Raw genomic sequence first — 14,973 nt, 5'->3', positions numbered from 1 at the left:
TCTGGAGTTAATTTTAGTGTAAGGTGTCAGGAAGGGGTCCAGTTTCTGCTTTCTGCACATGGCTAGCCAGTTTTCCCAACACCATTTATTAAACAGGGAATCCTTTCCCCATTGCTTGTTTTTGTGAGGTCTGTCAAAGATCAGATGGTTATAGATACATTGTGTTTCCTCTGAGGCCTCTATTCTGTTCCATTGGTCTATATATCTGTTTTGGTACCAGTGCCATGCTGTTTTGATTACTGTAGCCTTGTAGTATAGTTTGAAGTTCGGTAGTGTGATGCCTCCTGCTTTGTTCTTTTTGCTCAGAATTGACTTGGCTATGCGGGCTCTCTTTTGGTTCCATATGAAGTTTAAGGTGTTTTTTTCCAGTTCTGTGAAGAAGGTCATTGGTAGCTTGATGGGGTAGTGTTGAATCTGTAAATTACTTTGGGCAGTATGGCCATTTTCATGATACTGATTCTTCCTAGCCATGAACATGGAATGTTTCTCCATCTGTTTGTGTCCTCTCTTACTTCGTTGAGCAGTGGTTTGTAGTTCTCCTTGAAGAGGTCCTTTACGTTCCTTGTTAGTTGTATTCCTAGGTATTTTATTTATTCTCTTTGTAGCAATTGTGAATGGCAGTTCGTTCTTGAATTGGCTCTCTTTAAGTCTGTTATTTGTGTATAGGAATGCTTGTGATTTTTTTTTTTTTTTCTCTCTAAACCATTTATTTCTCCCCACCAGAAGGTGGAGGCGGGCGGGCCTAGAATACAGGGTGAGGCGGGTTCCTGGGTCGGGCCACTGCAGACAGCGGGGAGAGGCTGAGCGCGACTCTTAGCCAAGGTGGAGTTGTTCCAGCCCACGTTTGCCGCGTTCATGTCTTAATAGTTGATGTAGACCCTGTCCGGGCTGTTGCGCAGGCGTTCGGCCAGCAGGCCACACAGCAACTTGCTGTAGGAGTGGTTCTGCACGCCGCCAGTCTTGCAGATGCTGTGCAGGCTGCAGAGCGCGCAGGGCTCGTTGGAGCCACCGAAGGCCCTGAGCTGGTCCGGGACCACGTGCACCACGATGTACTGGGGCGGCTTGCCGGTGGCCTGCGCCAGCTGTTGGGTGAGCTTGGAGAGGAACCCATCCGGCACAGAGGCCCGGGTCATGTTGGTGTTTACGATGAACATCGGCATGATGGCAGAGGGACCAGGAGATCCACGCAGAGACACAGAGGCACACGCCGCTGCCGCTAAGCTACGTGCCTGAATTCTCGGATACTGTCCTGCCTTTCCTGTGACTTTTGCACGTTGATTTTGTATCCTGAGACTTTGCTAAAGTTGCTTATCAGTTTCAGGAGATTTTGGGCTGAGATGATGGGGTCTTCTAGATAGACAATCATGTCGTCTGCAAATAGAGACAATTTGATTTCCTCCTTTCCTATTTGAATACCCTTTATTTCTTTTTCTTGCCTGATTGCTCTGGCTGACCTTGACGTTTTTAAAGAGTACTGGCCAATTACTTTGTAGAATTTCCCTCAGTTTGGGTTTGTTTGATGTTTTCTCATGGTTTGTGATTTATGCAGAAGTGGTCCTGTGTTTTTAGGAATTCATATCATGAGACACAGAATACCAGTTTGTCCCATAACTTGTGATGTTCTTTTTTTTTTGACACAGTCTCGCTCTGTTGCCCATGCTGGAGTGCAGCAGTGGCGCCAACTCCACTCACTGCAACCTCCGCCTCCCAGGCTCAAGTGATTCTCCTGCCTCAGTCTCCTGAGTAGCTGGGATTACAGGTGCCCTCCACCATGCCTGTCTGATTTTTGTGGGTTTTTTAAAGTAGAGATGGGGTTTTGCCATGTTGGCCAGGCTGATCTTGAACTTCTGACCTCAGGTGATCCACCCACCTTGGCCTCCCAAAGTGCTGGGATTACAGGCGTGAGTCACTGTGCCTGGCCTGTGATGTTCATATTTATTACTTGGCGTAGATGTTGTCTCTAGTGGGTAACTCTGTTTATAAATAAATGTTGACAGAAACCTTGAAACTTTATCAATATCCTTTTTCTCATCTTTCACTTATTTCCCACGCATCAACATCCTTGTCCAAATCGTTTATTAAGATGATTGACAAATGATTTTCCTTTATTTTTATTTTTTTTTGAGAGAGTTTTGCTCTGTCGCCCAGGCTGGTGTGCAGTGACACAATCCTTGCCTCCCAGGTTCAAGTGATTCTCCTGCCTCAGCCTCCTGAGTTGCTGTTTTGTCACCACACCCAGCTAAGTTTTAAATATTTTTAGTAGAGATGGGGTTTTGCTGTGTTGACCAGGCTGGTTTCAAACTCCTGACCTCAAGTGATCCATCCACCTCAACCTCCCAAAGTGCTGGGATTACAGGCATGAGCCACCACGACTGGCCAAATGGTGATTTTTCTAACTCCATTGTTTCTTCTACATTTGTCAGTTGGCATTCTACTTTAAGAAAAGCTTTCACTTCTCCCCCACATATCTAAGTCAGCATGGACTCATGGATTTTTATATTTTATTCAGTAGGTTATAGGCATCACTGTCTCTTTTATTTTTACTTTACTTTGGAGTAAGTGTACACCTACAGGAAAATTCCACAAATAGGACAGATTTCTCATATTCCCTTCACCCAGCTTTCCTGATGATAACATCTTACGTAGCTGCAGCAGAGCTGTCAGAACTGGCAATTTAACATTGGTACCATACTGTTTAATCATTTGCACACTGTATTTGAATTTTGCCAGTTTTTTTCATTAGTGTCTGTTTTCCCTTCCAGGATTCATCATTATTATTTTAGTGCTCAAATTGTTTCTGACTCGGCCAGTGGGAACCTCTTCAAGATGGCTCTTTATCCTTTTTACATGCTGCTATCATTTTTTTTTTTTTTTTTTTTTTTTTTTTTTTTTTTTTTGAGGCACAGTGTCCCTCTGTGACCCAGGCTGATGTGCAATGGCATGATCTCCACTCATTGCAACCTCCGCCCTTGGGGTTCAAGTGATGCCTCAGCCTCCTGAGTAGCTGGGATTACAGGCACCTGCCATCATGCCTGGCTAATTTTTGTATTTTCTAGTAGGGACAGAGTTTCACCATGTTGGCCAGGCTGGTCTCAAACTCCTGACCTCAGGTGATCCGCCTGCCTTGGCCTCCCAAAGTGTTGGGCTTACTGGCATGAGCCACTGTGTCCGGCTGCCACCGTCATTTTCTGAGCACCTCCTTTCTTTATGCCACGACAAACTATACTAGGCTTATTCTGTGTGTTCGTATCCCAGCTCTGGAGTCATCCATTTTCCCAGGGATTTCTTGTTCCTTTGGTGGAGAATGATATTTAGAAATCTAGTATGTACATTGCTGCTCGGGGTCATTGCTTCCAGGTCCCATTGGTGCGAGAGCTGAGAAATATATGTGTGTTTAAACATACGTGTATACACACATTCATCTCTATCTGTGTGCATACCTGGTATTTTTCTTTTTTTTTGAGACAGAGTCTCGCTGTCGCCAGGCACTAGGCTGGAGTGCAGTGGCGCAATCTCGGCTCACTGCAACCTCCGCCTCCCGGGTTCAAGCAATTCTCCTGCTTCAGCCTCCCAAGTAAGTAGCTGGGACTACAGGTGCGTGCCACCACATCCAGCTAATTTTTGTATTTTTTAGTAGAGACGGGGTTTCACCATGTTGGCCAGGATGGTCACGATCTCTTGACCTTGTGATCCGCCCACCTCGGCCTCCCAAAGTGCTGGGATTACAGGCGTGAGCCACCGCGCCTGGCCACCTGTTTCTATATTAGAACCTGTGCATTTTATGCTGATACCTCCAAATCTAATCTAACACCACAGGGTTTATTTTAGCCTCTGCCTTTCAATGTTGGTAACTACCTTCTACACCAGTGAGAAGCATACTCGGTATATTCACTTCCTTGTTCAATTTGCCTGTGTGTAACTACCTCCCAGCTGTGCTCAGGTCACACCTTGGCTCCCCAGCTCCACTGGCCACACCACAGCCACATCCTCAGCCCAACAGAAGGGAAGAGGAAGGGGTGCAAAGTAGTGTGAGTACCCTTGAATTAACAAGTTCTAGGGCTGGGCGTGGTTGCTCGTGCCTGTAATCCCAGCACTTTGGGAGGCTGAGGCAGGTGGATGGTTTAAGCTCAGGAGTTTGAGACCAGCCTGGGTGACGTGACAAAACCCTGTCTCTACGAAAGAAAAGCCCACAAAAATTAGCCAGGTGTGGTGGCGTGCACTGTAGTCTCAGCTACTCAGAAGGCTGAGGTGGGAGGATCGCTGGAGCCTGGGAGGCAAAAGTTGCAGTAAGCTGTGGTTGTGGCACTGCACTCCAGCCTGGGTGACCCTGCTTCCAAAACAAAACAGAAGTGATCTCACTTTCTGGGGATCTTCAGCTGCTTTGGCCTTGCTCACCTGCCTTGCCCTTTTCTGACTACGGTCTTTCTCTCCTTGTGCGTCACTCTACATTCCAGTTAGAATATCGTTTCTGTGAATGCCGACTGCAGGTCCACCAGAGAAACTGCCTTGGTCATCCAGGGATAAACCTGGTCTGCAATGGTGTGTTTTTTCTTCTCAGTTTAGTTTTTCCCTCTACTGAAAACTCTCTGCAGCAGTCGTCTTCATTGCCAGGGCATATAATTTATCAGTAGAACTCCCAGCAGTATTTAGGGAAAGATATATTTCTTTCCTTCCTTCTTTCCTTCCTTGTTCTCTCCCTCCCTCCATCCTTCCCTCCCTCTTCCTCCCTTCCTTCCTCCCTCCTCCTCTCTCTCCTTTCCCTTCCTTCCCCCTTCCTTCCCTTCCTTCCTTCTCTCCCTCCCTCCCTTCCTTTCCTCCCTTCCTTCCTTCTTTCCCTCCCTCCCTTCCTTTCCTTCCTTCCTTCCCTTCTTTCCCTCCCTCCCTTCCTTCCTTCCCTTCTTTCCCTCCCTCCCTTCCTTCCTTCCCTTCTTTCCCTCCCTCCCTTCCCTCCCTTCTTTCCCTCCCTCCCTTCCCTCTCTCCCTTCCTTTCCTCCCTTCCTTCCCTTCTTTCTCTCCCTCCCTCCCTTCCCTCCCTTTTTATCCTCCTTCCCTTCCCCTCCCTTTTCTCTCTTCCTTCCCTCCCTTCCTTCCCTTCCTTCCTTCTCTTCTTTCCTTCCTTCCCTTCCTTCCTTACCTCCCAACAGTGTCTGGCTTTGTTGTCCAGGCTGCAGTGCAGTAGTGACATTGCAGCCCACTGTAACCTCAAACTCCTGGGCTCAAGTGATCCTCCTGCCACAGCCTCCCAAGTAGCTGGGACTACAAACACATACACCATGCCTAACTGATTCTTTTCCTTTTTTTAAGAGCTAGGGATCTCACTTGTTGCCCACACTAGTCTCAAACCCCTGGCCTCCTCCTAGCCAGGCATGGTGATGCATGCCTATCATCCCAGCTGCTTGGGAGGCTGAAGCAGGAGAATTGCTTGAGCCTGGGAGGTTGAGGCTGCAGTCAGCCATGATCATGCTACTACGCTTTGTCCTGGGTAATAAAGCAATATCTTGTCTCAAAAAAACAAAAAAATGTGATCAGATTGGATCACCTATTCAAAACTAATGAGCCATACTCATTCCCATTTGGATAACTTATATTCTTCTCTTGTGTGAAATACTGACTACTGATTTTCTGATGTCTCACATGGCCTCAAAGCATGCTGATGCAGAAAGATGGAAGGAAGGGGAGGCTTTCCCCAACTTATTTCTCATCTCCTCCAAAGAACAATGTCAAAAGTAACCAAGTAGACATTCTGTAGACGTTCTACAGAGTATAGATCTTTAGAGTTTTTTAGAGTGAAATTTTCTTTATGCTGTGTAGTCATAACTAATTTATAATCTTACTCATTGGGTTGACTCTGAAATAGGAAACAGGTAAGTAAGTGTCTGTCTTCCAGGGGAACAGGTGAGTGATGAAAGTAAAAGCACATCAGATGTGGGAGGCCAGGTGTGGGGGCTCACGGCTGTCATCCCAGCACTTTCGGAGGCCGTAGGAGGGTGGATCACGAGGTCAGGAGTTCAACACCAGCCTGGCCAATATGGTGAAACCCCGCCTCTACTAAAAAAATTTATAAAATTAAGTCAGGCGTGGTGGCACATGCCTGTATTCCCAGCTACTCAGGAAGCTGAGGCAGGAGAATCGCTTGAACCTGGAAGGTGGAGGTTGCAGTGAGCCGAGATCACACCATTGCACTCCAGCCTGGGCGATAGAGTGAGACTCTGTCTCAAAAACAAACAATAAAGCAGGTCGGAGCGTTCGTCCCTGATTTGGTTGGCGCCATCGGTTTAGAGATTAGAATCTCTCATAAGAAGACCTAGGGGACTCTTGTCTTCAGTTCCATGCTCTCCTCCAGTGTACCAATCTCCATCCCCATCCCCTAGGAACAGAGTGTGGAGGTTGATGAGCTAAGTCTGTATCGAGCACCAGCATGAAGATTCGCTCCACACATCAGCATGTGGGGGCCAGGGCAGCAGCATGCACGAGCATGCAGGTCATCCCTCCTCTCAGGGAAGGCACAACACAGGGGATTCTGCCTCCTTCACCTTTTGTGCCAACTTCAGTTTGTAGAGGTGACTGGCTGGAGTGCCGTCTCAAGAAGAATGTGGAATCACAAGAAAGATCAGTGGAAAGGGGCTCCTTGTTGACTAGCAGTGCCTGTGTGGCCCACGATGGGAGAAGATAGGTTATTTCTTGAATATGTGGCATCCTTACACTGTAGAGTGGTAAATAAAGTGTCGGTGGGTGATGGGTAATAGAAGTTGCAGCTGGTGTGAGTGAGACCTGGACTGAGGTTGAAGGGGGAGTAGGGTGGCGGGAGAGTGTGTTGGCTCAGCCGTCACGTAGGCACAGGCCCGGTGATCGGAGTGGGTGAGCAAGGGAGCCATTGCGAGGAACAGAGAGGTGGGAGATTCAGTGAAAAGGTGGGGCAAGAGAGGTTGTGAGGAATGAGGGTGGCGGCCGTGAAGCTTTCCAAGGTCAGCTGATGAGATCCTTCCTGCCCTCTGACTGTCACCACAGACCTAGCCTAGCCTGAAGTTCCTTGAGGGCAGAGTGGATGCACACACCTGGATATCATCAACTTTCAGTACCAAAAGCACTTGAGTAAAATGTCAGTTTTCTCCTATTCCTGCTAATTAATGGTATATGTGGTTCTTGTCTTTTTCTTTCTGACTATTTTATAAACACATTTTAAAACACAACTGGATTAATATAGCCTTAAACAGCAACCTAAAAAGATGCAACATGTCGGGAAAGGTGGGAACCCCTTCCATTCTTCACACAACACAGCTGTGCAGCCAGCAGTTACTGCAGCTCTGCTGTATTCTCACTAGTGATGGCACAATATGCCAGACAATTACAGGGACATTTCAATGGGCAGTGGGAGAAAAATCGCAACTCTCTTCCCCATGTGGCCGGAGGCAAGTCTGGAGCTGCTCATGCCCTCTTTTTTTTTTTTTTTCCAGAAAGAGTCTTGCTCTGTCGCCCAGGCTGGAGTGCGGTGGTGTGATCTCGGCTCAGTGCAACCTCTGTCTCTCGGGTTCAAGTGATTCTCCTGCTTCAGCCTTTCAAGTAGCTGGTGCCTGCCACCATACCCAGCTAATTTTTTTATTTTTAATAGAGTTGGGGTTTTGCCGTGTTGGTCAGTCTAGTCTTGAACTCCTGGCCTCAAGTGATCCACCTGCCTTGGCCTCCCAGAGTGTTGGGATTACAGGTGTGAGCTACCGTGCTCTGCCTATATCCTTTGTTTTCCTAAGATTTTTTTTACACTTTTGATTCTGGAAGTTCTAAGAAAAAACTATATTGAAGGAGAAGGAAACCATTAGTATATATTTTACAGTTTCTCTTTGTTTAGGCATCTCTCTCTTGGACACATTTAGGTTCATCATGTCTAAATATCTGCTGACATCATAATTTTTTTGTGTTTTAGGAAGTAGAGTGCGTAGAGGCATGGAGCTTGGAGCCAGGCTGCTTAGTTTTGAATCCTGGCTCTCCTGTTTTCTTGCTCTATTAATGTGAACAAGGTACTCTGCCTTTCTGTACTCAGCTCTTTGAAAATGAGGATAGTAATAATACATGCTATGTAAGTTTATTGTAAAAGTAACTGAGCTGGGCATGGTGGCTCACACCTGTAATCCAAGCACTTTGGAAGGCCAAGACCTCAACTCACTTGAGGTCAGGAGTTTGAGACCAGCCTGGCCAAACATGACAAAACCCCATCTCTACTAAAAATAAAAAAATTAGCTGGGCATTGTGGCGTGTACCTATAGTCCCAGCTACTTGGGGGGCTAAGGCAAGAGAATCGCTTGAACCCTGGAGGCAGAGGTTGCAGTGAGCTGAGATCGCATACTGCTGCACTCCATCCTGGACCGACAGAGCAAGACACTGTCTCAAAACAGAGAAAAAAAATGAAGTGAAATGAAGCTTATAAAGCATGGACGTGATACCTGGTGCATCCTAAGTGTTGAGAAGATGATCACTGTCACTATTGAGGGTTTTGTTTGTGGAAAGGGGAAACAATACTGTCGTGGTGGTAGGGTCTGTATTCTCACTTGAGTATTGGGGTCCAGGCTCAGCTCTGCACTAGATTCTAGGCCTTAATTTTCTCATCTTTTAGAGGGACCAGTAATGCCCAGTCTTACTTAGATCAAATGTGAAAATGAAATGCCTTGAGAAGTGCAAAGCCACACGCAGATGCTACATTGTATTACTGCTGTTCTTGTAGGAGTGGCGGTGGTAGTGAATGATGATATTCATTACAATTGATCAGTTTTAATTTTAAAAGCAGCAGGAATGATTACTTGTGGCGGTAGTTTATGTACATTACCAACAAGCACATTTGCTTTTTCTTGAAGTAAAATAACATTTTAGTTTTTTTCCCTCCTAGGAACCTCGGAGAGCTGATAGATCGGTTTGTGGCTGATTTCAAAGCCCAGGGGCCTCCTAAGCCCAACACTGATGAAGGGGGTGCTGTGCTCCCCAGCTGTGCTGACCTCTTTGTCTACTACAAGAAGTGCATGGTGCAGTGCTCCCAGCTCAGCACTGGGGAACCAATGATCGCCCTGACCACCATTTTCCAGAAGTACCTCCGAGAATATGCCTGGAAAATCCTCTCTGGCAACCTGCCCAAGTGAGTCCTGTTCATCATAGTCTGAGTGGTGAAGTGAGATGCAAATATATGTAAATATGGGAATCTTTAAGGAAATCCACTCCGACGTTGTTTACTGAACCACTGAGAGTGTCAAGGAAGAAAGCAGTCTTACTGAGTTCCTGAGGGTTTGAAGCAATTTCCTCTCTGACATTCCACAGCTGATGAAGATCGCGAGAGGGAATGTCCACATTGGCTGCTCATGTGGGCCAATCTTGCCCCGGTGGACGAAGGGGAACCAGTCCCATTGTACATGTATTTAATTTCCGTGGATTCAACTATAGATACTTGGTACACACAGAAAAAATGAGGTTGTGGTGCAAATAACTATTAAAAAGCCTAAGTGGTTTCACTGAAGCCTTCTTCAGTGAGATTATGCCTCGGAGTGAGGGTGGGGGCAATGAACCTGATCTTTTCTCGTTTTGAGTAGGCTCCAGGTCCCTCCTGTGGTACGCACTTCTTGCCATGCTGGGCAGAGTCTAGTGTTTCAAGATAGGGTAGGATTGTGGGGCAGCTGGTGCGTAGCTTCTGGTTATGGTAACTGTTGTGTCATCCTGGGGCTTAGAATAATTGTCGTATTGCCTACTATTGAAATAAGTGGATCATTCAACTAGGATTTTAGAGATGTTTTGATTATATGGTAGGTTTCACTGTCATAGAATATGACCTAAATTGAGGCTTCTGAATTTAGTATTTGCAAATCACCCCCATGGCTAAATTTAACAATTCTGGAATTAGTTTCTGTCATGATCACTAAAATGTGTCACATATGGGAGTTTCATGTTACTTGGAAGAAAGAGAATAAAATCCCGTGCTCTACAGGAGATGTGAAGTGACAGGTATGTTTTACTGGTGAGAACTTCTTTGACTATGACAAAAATCATTTAAAAATTTTAATAGCTTTTGTTCTGATTATCAAGATAATGCAAGTTTCATCATAGCTCACAAAACATAGAAAAGCATGAAGAAAAAAACAAAAATTGGCCAGGTAATCCCAGCATTTTGGGAGGCTTGAGGCAGGAGGATCACTTGACATCAGGAGTTTGAGACAAGTCTGGTCAACATGATGAAACCTTGTTTCCACTAAAAATGCAAAAATCAGCTGGGCCGTGGTGGCGCATGCCTCTAAACCCAGCTACTCAGAAGGCTGAGGCAGGAGAATCGCTTGAACCCGGGAGGTAGAGGTTGTAGCCAGCCGAGATCGCACCACTGCCCTCCAGCCTGGGCATCGCAGGGAGACTTGTCTAAAGAAAAAGGCCAGGCGCGGTGGCTTAGGCCTGTAATCCCAGCACTTTGGGAGGCTGAGGCAGGTGGATCACGAGGTCAAGAGATTGAGACCATCCTGGTCAACATGGTGAAACCCCATCTCTACTAAAAATACAAAAATTAGCTGGGCATGGTGGCGCGTGCCTGTAATCCCAGCTACTCAGGAGGCTGAGGCAGGAGAATTGCCTGAACCTAGGAGGCGGAGGTTGCGGTGAGCCGAGATTGCGCCATTGCACTCCAGCCTGGGCAACAAGAGTGAAACTCCTTCTCAAAAAAAAAAAGAAAAAAAAATTATATATAATCTCACTACCCAGAGAAGACTTAACTTTCTGGTATATGTTTTTCCATTCCTGATAGATACGTAATGTGTGTGGTCTGCTGCTCTTGTTTGCTTGTTTGGCACAATTGGGCTGTGCTGCTCGTAGCTTTGTTCCCTGCTGCTACCGTTTTTAACATCATCCTGGGAACATTTCCCACGTCTCAACAGGAAGAAAATGGCATACGCAGCCGGGATTTTGTCAGTACAGAGACTGTTCACAGAAGTGGGGGCAAGGTGAAAGGAACCCACAGAGGATTCCGTAGCATCCAGATATGAGTGGGTAGTTGTTACTACCATAGAACTCACTGAGGAGCCGGGGCTGCCCCAAAAACCCGTAGTCACAGAAGGATGTGAGATGGGTTTTGGCCTCTTTAGACATTAGGGCCTTGGGCAGGAAGCACATCTTTTAATTTATTTATGTACTCCTCCACAAGCACACATAAGTTCCAGTGCAGACTTTTCTTAACTGAAAGAGTCAAGGTGGGCAACCAGCTTTTGTGCTCCAGATGGCCCTGAGTCAGTTCTGCATATCAGGAGGTTCCAAGCTAAAGAGAGGGGCAGCTGAGCAGCCCTCCCTTTCAATATTAGACCATCTTAGTTAATATGACTGACAACTGGCTGATGGTTAACTAAGGTCAACTAAAATAGGAATCATCTCTTCCTCTTTCTGACGGTGAGAGAGTCTAAACAGATGATAGTCAAGGTAAGGTCAGTAGGAAAAGAACTCATTGTATGTGGATTGATTTGGGCTGTGTCCAGCCTTTACTTCCCCCTTTTCTTTGTCTTAAAATATGCAGTTTCCAGTTCAGGAAACAAATTAGAAATTCCGGGCTGACTAGTTCCTGTTCCTTTTGCTCAGAACCACAACCAGCAGCGGAGGGCTGACCATCAGCAGCCTCCTCAAGGAAAAGGAGGGCTCAGAAGTGGCCAAGTTCACTGTGGAGGAGCTCTGCCTCATATGCAGCATCCTGAGCACAGCAGAGTATTGTCTGGCCACCACTCAGCAGGTGAGCTGTCCTGGCTGCCCACTCACCCCTCCTTTCCCTGAACTCTCTGGGCTGAGGAGCTCAGTGAATAAGAAGATAAGCCCTGACAAGGCCACAGACAACCATGGGTCAGACCAGTTGGCCTGCCACAGAGAAAAGTTCACTGTCCAGCCGTGCCTGCCCAGGCAGCCGCCTTGCAGAAGGGCCTTGTGAAAAGGAGACTGGGCAAAAAAATATGGCTGGTCTCCTCCCTGCAGTTGTGTGAGCTGCTCAAAGGGCATGACCTGTTAAAAGTAGGTCAGTAGCACCGTCTCCCTATGAGAAAAGCAGTAACAGACTTGTCTGTAGGAGGACCCAGCCTTTGGTAAGGATGAGTCACAGCCAGTTGTTCAATGCCCAGAAGTGTTACTAACCTAAGCAGAAGCCTTTGGGCTTTTATGTGTCTTCTGAAATTTACATAGCATTTTCAGTCTGCCTAAACAAACAACCATTGTTTGAGATGCTGACGTTCGGGAACTGGGAGGCAGGAAAGAGTGATGCCTCTCCTGCAGCCCCAAATGGCAGTAGTTCAGCAAACCAGTTTAGTAGAAGGAAGACCCAGAAGAACTTTTTATTCAGCCTTAACCATGGGATTAGAAATTCCTTTTCACATTTAGTCTGGGATTCCCCTAAGGCCAAGAGAAAGAAAATAACTTGGAAACGTTCTGTTCTTCTCCCCGCTTTGTGTTTATTATTTACTGATGTCTAGATCACAGGAAGACAGTCGTACATGGTAGTTCAGACAGTACAGTGGGGAGTTCCTTGGAGCCAGAGCAAAAATACTGCAGGTCAAACAGGAAGTGTGTCCACAAAGTCTCCTGAGTTGTGCATCAGCCAGTCAGAGGCAGGGGTAGCTGCACCCTCTGCCTGGGGCTCTGGTCATGTTGAGTTGCGCAGGTGATTACCTGCCAGGGTTTGGCCTTGGAGCCTGAGAACAATCTGTTGAGCCCTGAGCCACTTCCAGGGTGAGATGGCACTGTCTGTAAGGACCTCCAAGGCAGGGTTCTAGAGTTCTTTCATGATACATACTATTTAATTATTATGTGTGTATGCAGAAAGAAATACATACATGTAAATACGCAGTTTTGAAGGTAAAAATAATCATAGTATAAATAAAAATGATCACTCATAATCCCATCATCCTCAAATAATCATATTAGCAATTTGGGGTATTTTTTCAATCGGTTTTCTTAGACATAGTTTTGTACCTTATAATCTTAATTCATTGTTATATCCTTTTATTGTTAGTGTTGTACATAGCATGAGCATTTCTCCCATCATTACTGTTGTTAGAGTGACATCAGTAATCAGTATAACTACCATTATAGTGTCCTCATGACCATCATTGTTTATGCTGCCTCAGATTTCACTTTTATAGATAATCCTGGCCAGGCACAATGGCTCACGCCTGTAATCCTAGCATTGTGAGAGGCCAGGGCTGAAGGTTTGCTTGGAGCCAAGAGTCCAAGACCAGCCTGGGCAACAGACCGAGACCTGGTCTTTACAAAAAGTTTAAAAATTAGTTGAGTGTGGTGGCAGGTGCCTGTAGTCTCAGCTACTTGAGAAGGTGAGGTGGGAGGATTGCTTGAACCTGGGAGGTCAAAGCTGCAGTGAGTCATGATCACACCACTGCACTCCAGCCTGGGTGACAGAGCGAGACCCTGTCTCTAATTTAAAAAACCGATAATCCTTACAGAGAGTGAGCCATGATCATACCACTGCACTCCAGCCTGGGTGACAGAGTGAGACCCTGTCTGTAATGGAAAAAAAACAATAATTCTTACAAAGAGTGAGCCATGATCACACCACTGTACTCCAGCCTGGGTGACAGAGTGAGACCCTGTCTCTAATTACAAAAAAAAGATAATCCTTACAGAGAGTGAGCCATGATCATACAACTGCACTCCAGCCTGGTGACAGAGTGAGACCCTGTCTCTAATTGAAAAAAAAAAGATAATCCTTACAAAGAATGTCCTTCTGAATATAGCATCTTAAATGTTTTGCATTAATTTGCTAGAACAGACTCTTAGAAGTTCTAGAAATAAGTTGAAGACCATTTTGATGACTGATGATACAAGTAGCCAATTTTTTATTTAGTGAAAATTGTTTTTATTGATTACAAATATAATACAATCTTAGCATCTATTTTGTGATCTCTAAATACAATTTTCCACTAAAAGAAACCAGAGATTCCTGGAGAGACGACTACTTCCAGGTCAAGGGCAGGAAAGGTACAAGATGAACCTAGAACATCATGTTATACAAAAAGCAAGAAGAATATCAGACTATTATAGTGTCATCTCACAAGGACCCAGGGAGATACAGTGGGCTGAAATGTCCCCCTGACCCCAAAGTGTGTCCAAGTCTTAGGCCTTGGGACCTGTAAATGTGGCCTTGTCTTTGTGAATGTAATTAAGTATCTCAAGATAAGATCGTCCTGGATTAAGGGTTGTGGGGGGCTTATCCAGACTGTTGTCCTTAGGAGCGAGAGATTTAACACACAGAGACACAGGGAAGGAGGCCATGTGAAGCAGGCAGAGGCTGGAGTCGTGCTTCTACAAGCCAAGGAACATCAAGGATTGCCAGCAAACACCCGAAGCTAGAAGAGAGGTTTGGAACAGTTTCTTCCTCGGAACCTCCAGAAGAGGCAGGGCACAGTGGCTCACGCCTATCATCCCAGCTCTTTGGGAGGCCAAGGGGGAGTGGATCACTTGAGATCAGGAGTTTGAGACCAGCCTGGCCAACATGGCGAAATCCTGTCTCTACTAAAAGAATACAAAAATTAACTGAGTTTGGTGGTGCACACCTTTAGTCCCAGCTACTCAGGAGGCTGAGGCAGGAGAAGCACTTGAGCTGGAGGTGGAAGTTGCAGTGAGTCGAGATGGCGCCATTGCACTCCAGCCTGGGCAACAAAGTGAGATACTGTCTCTTAAAACAACAAACCAGCTAACCCTACCAAAACCTTGATGTTGGACTTCTGGCCTCCAGAATTGTGAGAGAATGTGTCGGTTCTTTTTAGCCACCAAGTTTGTGATGATTTGTTACAGCAGCCCTGGGAAGCTAATGTAGGAGCCAACTTCAGTGTGCTGCATTGGCCAAAAATGGTACAAACAGGCTGGGCAGGGAGCTCAGCCTGTAATCCCAGCACTGTGGGGGTCGAGGAGGGCAGATCATGAGGTCAGGAGTTTGAGTGAAACCAGCCTGGCCAATATGGTGAAACCTGTCTC

At 46.2% G+C, this 14,973-nt stretch overlaps 1 protein-coding gene and 1 pseudogene across 6 annotated transcripts in view; one reads left to right on the top strand and one right to left on the bottom strand.

Annotated features, from left to right (window-relative positions):
- VPS53 (VPS53 subunit of GARP complex) overlaps nt 1-14,973 on the top strand; it is a 176,595-nt gene that overhangs the window by 106,012 nt on the left and 55,610 nt on the right. For all 6 annotated transcript variants that reach the window (XR_012514579.1, XM_039476537.2, XM_003929324.4 and 3 more), the window contains 2 exons: nt 8,876-9,118; nt 11,581-11,728. Coding sequence is in view for 5 of the 6 variants with exons in the window: in XM_039476537.2 (XP_039332471.1) it covers nt 8,876-9,118; nt 11,581-11,728 (391 nt within the window). In the remaining variant the exon portion in view is untranslated. The remainder of the gene's footprint in view (nt 1-8,875; nt 9,119-11,580; nt 11,729-14,973) is intronic.
- Nucleotides 823-1,208, bottom strand: LOC120366865 (macrophage migration inhibitory factor pseudogene; annotated as a pseudogene).

Source organism: Saimiri boliviensis, chromosome 17 (assembly GCF_048565385.1).
Source record: "Saimiri boliviensis isolate mSaiBol1 chromosome 17, mSaiBol1.pri, whole genome shotgun sequence".
Lineage (NCBI taxonomy): Eukaryota > Metazoa > Chordata > Mammalia > Primates > Cebidae > Saimiri > Saimiri boliviensis.
Note: the sequence above shows the minus strand (reverse complement) of the source record. Positions and strands in the feature narration are given on the sequence as shown.